The 7,675-nt window shown below is 52.9% G+C and overlaps 1 protein-coding gene across 1 annotated transcript; it reads left to right on the top strand.

The window, feature by feature from the left end:
- The first annotated feature begins 347 nt into the window (after window positions 1-347).
- LOC125553981 (GRAS family transcription factor) lies at window positions 348-2,480 on the top strand. The gene has a single exon (XM_048717616.2). The coding sequence runs from the start codon at window positions 461-463 to the stop codon at window positions 2,144-2,146; it is 1,686 nt and encodes a 561-aa protein (XP_048573573.2). The 5' UTR covers window positions 348-460; the 3' UTR covers window positions 2,147-2,480.
- Window positions 2,481-7,675: the final 5,195 nt, after the last annotated feature.

The raw sequence follows: 7,675 nt of genomic DNA, 5'->3' as shown, positions 1-7,675 counted from the left end.
CTAATATAAACCAGATTCCCGGTGAGTGAGTTATTAAAACAAAAAAGATTCTCATTCTTTTTCCTTTGCAAAAATAGAAAATTCTCAGTCTCTCTCTCGTTTTTTTAGAATGATTCTCATTCTCTTCTTGCTTAATGCAATCGGTAGAGTGCTTGCCTCGTTGCTCAAAAAAGAATTAACGATCCATGTGATTTAACGAGAAAAACAAGCTCCGCCCATGGTACACAATTTTTTAGGCCCAGTTGGGAGGCTAGAACCTGCTGCTCGAGCCAATGCCGGTTTTGCCGAGTCCCGGCGCCCTGGATGGAACACCCTCCTCCATTTCTATAAATAAGCGAGCTCCCGTGTCCTTCTCTACTTGTAAAATCCGTGCTCCCTGCCCACCGCTCCCCCCTCTGCTCCCACGCGCCAAAACATTCCAACGTGGAGACAGCAGGTACAGCGTGACAACGAGGAAGCCATGGACGTGACCATGGAGGACGTGGTCGGGGATCTCGAGATCTCCGGCTATAGCTCCATCTCCACCTCCCCGTCCTCCTCCCTTGACGACGGCATGGGGCTGTACGGCTGGAATGCGCTCTCCCCGGTCGCCGACTGGGGCCTGTTCTCCTCCGACGACGGCGGCCACGACCTCCACGGCCTGATCGAGTCCATGCTCTGCGATGACGCTCTCATCGGCAAGCCCGACGAGCACCCAACCATGTTCACGGACGGCCCCTGCTACTCCAACGCGTCCGAGCCGAGCAGCACCACCACGACGAACCCAGGCACGCCCGTGCAGCACGACGACACGCCGGACTGCAATCCCGAGAAGGGCCTCCGGCTGCTGCATCTCCTCATGGCCGCCGCCGAGGCGCTCTCCGGCCCGCACAAGAGCCGGGAGCTGGCACGGGTGATATTGGTTCGGCTCAAGGAGATGGTCTCCAGCACCAGCGGCAACGCCGGCGCGTCCAACATGGAGCGCCTCGCCGCGCACTTCACCGACGCGCTCCAGGGGCTCCTCGATGGGTCCCACTCCGTCGCTGGGACCAGCAGGCAAGCCGCCATGGCCGCGTCACACCACCACAGCACCGGCGACGTGCTGACGGCATTCCAGATGCTCCAGGACATGTCGCCGTACATGAAGTTCGGCCACTTCACCGCGAACCAGGCGATCCTGGAGGCAGTGGCGGGCGACCGGCGCGTCCACATCGTGGACTATGACCTCGCCGAGGGCATCCAGTGGGCATCCCTGATGCAGGCCATGACCTCACGACCCGACGGCGTGTCGCCTCCGCACCTGCGTATCACCGCCATCACGCGGAGTGGCGGGGGCGGTGCGCGGGCAGTCCAAGAGGCCGGACGGCGCCTCGCGGCCTTCGCGGGATCCATCGGACAGCCCTTCTCGTTCGGACATTGCCGTCTGGACTCGGACGAGAGGTTCCGGCCGGCGACGGTCAGGATGGTCAAGGGGGAGACGCTCGTGGCCAACTGCATACTCCACCAAGCCGCGGCGACGACCACCGTCAGACGGCCCACCGGCTCGGTGGCGTCGTTCTTGACCGGTATGGCCTCTCTCGGGGCCAAGGTGGTGACGGTGGTGGAGGAGGAAGGGGAAGCGGAGAAGAACGAGGAGGAGGCGAGCGACGCCGCGGCGGGAGGCTTCGTGGGCCGGTTCATGGAGGAGCTACACCGGTACTCAGCGGTGTGGGACTCGCTGGAGGCCGGGTTCCCGACGCAGAGCCGGGTGCGCGGCCTCGTAGAGCGGGTCATCCTCGCCCCCAACATCGCCGGCGCCGTGAGCCGCGCGTACCGAGGGACGGACGGCGAGGGCAGGCGCGGGTGGGGCGAGTGGATGCGCGGGAGCGGGTTCGAGATGGTGCCGCTGAGCTGCTTCAACCACAGCCAGGCCAGGCTGCTCCTCGGGCTGTTCAACGACGGGTACACGGTGGAGGAGACGAGACCGAACAAGATCGTGCTCGGCTGGAAGGCCCGGCGGCTGCTGTCGGCCTCCGTGTGGGCGCCGCCGCCACTGTCGGTGCCATCGTCGCCGGCAGACGGGGTGTGCCAGCCCATGGGGATGGCGCCGTCCAGCGGCGGCTTTGGCCGGACGGAGTACGACTACGTTGACTCGTTCCTTGTGGAACCTGCTTACGCGCTAGTCTGAACTCTGAACTTTGCAAGCAGGTTTTGCTTAGTCGATCATAGTTGGGGTAGTCAGCTTTAGCTCGAATCGTCGTGTAAAATATTCACATGTAAAAAATCTAGTTGCTATGTTAGTGTAGATCCCGTTCGTGTGTCAAATACTGTCAATTGCAAGACGTTGAGAGTTGCTAAATCTAGGCCCAATCTACTTCTACTGATTGGCTTCTGACGTATCGGTAGAAATCTGAGTTAGAACATATCAGTGAAAGTCAATTCTGATCTGTGATCCGAATATGACTGACTGTGATGTAGAAACATAATATGACAGACTGAATCTTATCCAGGGGAGATCGTGTCGTGCTGTAACTCCTTAAGCTTGCTTGGTGTTCTCACTTGCTTTGGCTGACAGAGTTTTATCCTGAGAAAATCAGAGACAGGGACGATGATCCTTTCGTTGTCTACACTAATTTCTCATCACTTCACACAGAAACTGCACAACAAGCAATCTCAAGGTCACCAGAAATTGATTTGGACCTGACAACATATATACACAAGCAACATTATAATAACAAAACAAAAACTATTTTGTTATGCCTTGAAAGACTATTTAAACATAGAGCATTTTGTCTGGTGGCCAACTTTTTGGCCTGCAGATGAGTTTCCGTGACACCCACTAATGCATTTTAAATACCGCTATATGTAACCTGTATAAATTCAAGATTTGAGAAAATCCCCTTCTGCCCCCGAGCTCATTTGAGTTTTGGATGAACAGTAAATTCCGAAAAATGAAAAAAAAAACTGATTCTTTTAATGCAAACTTCAACAAATGTTCTCAGTGCTTGCAAATTTTCATCCCGAAATCACATTCATGGAGGCCTTGCCAAAAAAACAAAATGGACACTTAAAATGCTTTTTAAATAGCATTTTTGGGAGCATCAGTTTTGTTTTTTTACCATGACTTCCAGAAAAGTTTGCACAAAAAAAATTCTCAAAATTATTTGTTTTTGATTTTGCTGTTCATTGAGGAGCATTTGAGCTCAGGAGTAGATAGTCCGCATCCCAAGACTTGCCATTGCTCTTCCTCGAAACTTTCTCTCCCTTTCTTAATGTTTTTTCTCTATTGACTACTCTAGCTCAAGAGCATGCCACCTTGTTTTTGGGAAAACAACACTCCACTTTATTCGGTTGAGATGTTCATAGGTATCATTACAAGATCATGTGAAGTGCCAAGACAAATATGATGGCCAACTTAGTATAGGCATTCTGAATAGGAAGCATCCTAACTTGCTGGGGCGTTATGGACGAACTTATCTTCAGAGATGAACTCCTCTATAACGCCCCCGCCAATACTAGTCCACAGACTAATACCGGTCTTTCCCGCGCACTTTGTCCCCAGTCGTGTGCATCCGGGATCAATTTCTCAGTCGGCCGTCCATCCTCAAATTACTCCAAGCGAGGCATGCTTAATTTTGAGGTTTCGTTTGGATGGGCTCCCGGAAAAGAAAGTGCACCTTGTTGATATAAGTAGTCTATCATTCCTATTAAGCCGAGATGTCATACACCCTCTTCCTCTGAAAAGTACCGACGTCCCCGTTAGCCCAGCAGGAACGTTCCCTCCTGGCACACATCTGTACGCGTTAGTGCCAGTAGCCAATGTGCATCATTTATGCATAACTGACCCGCACACGCTCGTATAATCGCGATGGTCGGCTCTGGTACCAATTTTAATGCCCCGGCCAAACACACCGTTTCCTGGATGTTGCGCCTGGGATCTAGACTAGCCTCGTAGACCAACACTAGTCTTTACTACGCACTTTGTCCGCACTCGTGCGCACCCGGGATCAACTTCCTAGTCGGTCACTTATCGTCAAATTACTACAAGTTAGGCACGCTTAACTTTGAGGTTTTTTTTCGAATGGGCTCCCGGGAAAAGGTGCACCTTTGTTGGTGCACTAGGAACGGGGTCCCTAGTACCCCTGACTAGTGCAAAGGATGGTAGTAGCATGCCCGTCAAGGGACTTTGACGGAGGAACAACAACCAAACCAGATAAGCCGCTCTTCGTGAGATCAAGGAGCGCATTAAAAGACCAATAATTGGAGCAACCCACGGAATTCACAACAGAAGCAGTCGATCCCGGCAAAAACAGGCTGGCAAGACAAGACCCGACAAGCTCACTAAGCTCGGACTTGCCGCCAATCGCCAGCGCTCCACCTCCCTGGCCAGCTGTTCGCTGGTTAGTGAGGTGTCGAGCCTGCAGGTGATTAGGTTGAGGCAGCCCATGCGTGTCAGCTTGTTGGAGAGGAGAATTACCTTTATTGACACCCGTCCTAATCACGTGTCAAGATAATAAGAGGTAGGTGGAAAAGCGGTGCATCACCCTTGCCAGGGTTCACCCTCCACGCGACACCTAGCAGTGCATTTAATGCGCTTTTGTCCTAACTAGCAGAGTTATGTACTCCCTCCGTTTCTCTTTTCTTTGCGTATAACTCTCAGCCCAAATACCAAGGAGCTCTTTGGATTAGATATTTTGGACAATTTTGCCCTTAAGCTGGTGCTATCTGCATGGGATATGGGGGAGCAGGCGCAATTAATGCGCATGCGAGGATTGGCTCGCTCCTGCCGCTGCTTCGTTTGACTCATTCTACCGCGCACACGCCCAATCTCCTCTCTGCATGCAGCTGTCATCAATGCAAAGTACTAATTGCTAGGAAACGGAGGAGGAGGGTAGAGTAGGAAAGTAGAGCTTGTTTCGACTAATGCGCAGAGTAAATAGGGATAAACCACAGAAAGTTATACGCAGACTATTTAGGATCAGAGGGAGTATGATAGATCTACATCAGTATAATCACCCTGCAATGGCCATTTTACCATTGTGGTTACCCCTTGAGCTATAAAAGGAGGGCCAAGGCGACCTTTACAGGGTTTGGAAACCTTGCAACACACACACACACAGATATCCGTGCAACTGCTCCCTCCTAGCGACTTGCCGGGGGAGAGCGCTCCGTGTATTTTCTTCCATATTCACCCAATACATGAAAGTAGGAGTAGGGTTTTACGCTTCTTAGCGGCCCGAACCTGGGTAAGAATCGTAGTGTCTCTTGTTGTGCTTGCTCTTCGCGCCAACTCATCCCCAGCCGAACCAGCAAAGGGGCATCCTTGCCCCATAGATCTCCGGCTCCACACCGACATCTTTGGCACACCAGGTAGGGGAGCGCATTGGCGAGAACCAAGGCAGTGGGTGGCGCGCCGATTCCTTCGAGTTCATCATCATCACCACCCATGGCACCCAAGAAGAAGGGTTCCATGGCTGTCAAGCCTTCTATGTCCCAACACCCGTCGCCTTTGTCTGTGAGTGACGCAGGCGATGCCGCCATCGCGGATGGAGCGAAAGCTGCGGCGGGCATGATTGGCGCAGGCAGCGCGGGCGCTGAGCCCGCCGTGGCAGGAGCAAGCGGTGGAGATGTTGGGGGCGGACGCTTACCTCAACGCTCAGGCGAAGACGACATTCATGGCGCAGACGACGCCGATGCTCTACCCCTGCCTCCTCCTCGTGCCCGCGAATGCAACCACCAGAGTGGCCCCGCTCGATCAGGCACGGACTGCGACTTTCCCGTCATGATGACACGAGCGGCGGCCAGGGGAGGCCGGCCCCGGCGACGAAGCGTGCGTGGTCGGCCCAGTTGTTGATCAACAAGCCAGCGCCCAGCGACAGGGGTACCCACCTGACAGGGTCAGGTACCTGTCAGTGTTGTGGGCCGCGGCAAGTCCACTGGATATCCACCAGGTCGCGGCAACTACGGGGTGTCGCCAAGGATGCCACGACAAGATCTCCACCTCGCTTTCCCCTAATGGAATTCCTGACGCGTCAAGATCCTTGGTACGCATTCCATTCGTAGAGGAAAGAGATCTTTGCGTATAAGGTTTCCAAGGGGGGGAAGAAAGGAGGAAGGGTCATTCGTCCCACAAAACGAAGACTATAGCAAAAGGAAAAGCTAAGTTGAATTTTGTTTTCAACTTCCTGTTCCTCAGTTTACTCTTTGCGATTCCCTTTGCTTGAACCTGATGATTGTATAAGAAACCTACACGCGAAGGAACCCCGCCGTGGTCATTTGCGCCCTTGTCTGTTTCGAGCCTGCTCAATAGCTTAGGTAGCTGCATTGATAGCATCGAGAGGTAACTTGCCGGTGGCAGCATTACCAGCAGGTTGCTAAGGATCCGTCCTCAAAGTGCTCGCGGTTAGTGATTAGCCTTGGCAAGGTTCCGCCATGCGTAGGGTGCTCAATTGTACAAAGACAGAAGGCAAAATAGAGCGAAGGGATGGCATGAGTTCATGCCACTACTTAAAAGTAATATTACATCACGAAAATAGCAAAGATCTAACATAAGGTTGAAATATGTTTTTGTTTGGCAGCGCGGCGATAAACATAATGACGAGCCTAATTCGTGCGGTCGCCCTGAACCCTGGGAATAGTGAGGACCTTGTCGGCAATGGGAGCGACAATCTTGACGACAGCAGAGACATCTGTGTTTACCGGCAACTTCTTGAAGGCTTTGAAGACGTCAAGCCCTGGATTGCGGTAGAGCAGACTGACCAAGGTAGTGTGGAGCACATCGCGAGCAAATTTCCAGGATTCGTCAGCAAAGGCCGCATTCCTGTCATCATGATATGTCTTCAATGCTTCAATCAAGCCATCAAAGAACTTGGATAGTCTGGCGCTGGCAATCTCGTGCTCCGAAGTAGGGAAGCCCTGGCTCCTCATGTCCATGACTGCAAGCTGGGAAGAGAGACGCTCGGCTGTGTCAATTAACTCGTCTATCCAGAGGGATTACATTTTCTGCAGCTTGTCCAGCGTTTCTGCAGCCGTGAGCTTTCCGGAGAGTTTCTACAGCGGCGAGCTTCTCTGTCAAGGCCTTCTCTCGCGTATTGGAGGACTCAAGGTTTGGCTCCAGTCCGGCAAGCTTGGATTTCAAATCTTGGACAACGCCATTGGCGGTGATTAGTTCTTGGCCCTTGAACGGGAGCTGCATCTACAGTTCCCCTGGAGTGAGAGCTATTTTCTGCGCCTCGGCCTTGAGGGACTCGACCTCCTTGCCATTGGTGGTGAGCTCTTCCTTCAATTTGCCAGCCTAGGACTCTAAATCTGCCTTGGCGGTAGTAGCAACTGCAGCCTCGTCATTGGCTTCCTTGAGCTTGATGGCGTTCTCCAAAGCATGTGCCTCCAAGGCCTGTTGGTGGTCATCCTCAAACTTTTGAGTGTGACGCTTCACAAGCTCCTCAATCTCATCATCCTTGCTACACAGAGTAGCGGCAATGGCTTGCTCTCAGGAGACAAGTTCTTCATCCTTGACATTGAGCTGCATCTCGCGATCTGCCAACTTGCTATCACGGGACATTGCCTTCTCTCTGGCAGTGGCCAACAACTGCTCCTCGCGATTCCTGAGTTCGCGGGATCGATTGTTGTACCACGTGTTCAACTCTTCCGCTTTCTCCTTCAGCTACCTGTCAACGAAGCCCTGTGCTTTGTGCTCCTCCTCAATCTGCTTACACCT

This window comes from Triticum urartu, chromosome 4A, assembly GCF_056163025.1.
Source record: "Triticum urartu cultivar PI428250 chromosome 4A, HENAU_Tu73, whole genome shotgun sequence".
Classification (NCBI taxonomy): Eukaryota; Viridiplantae; Streptophyta; class Magnoliopsida; order Poales; family Poaceae; genus Triticum; species Triticum urartu.
Note: the sequence above shows the minus strand (reverse complement) of the source record. Positions and strands in the feature narration are given on the sequence as shown.

Excerpts from the sequence above, each read along its gene's own strand:
- LOC125553981 (XM_048717616.2), top strand. The coding sequence starts at position 461 with ATGGACGTGACCATGGAGGACGTGGTCGGGGATCTCGAGATCTCCGGC.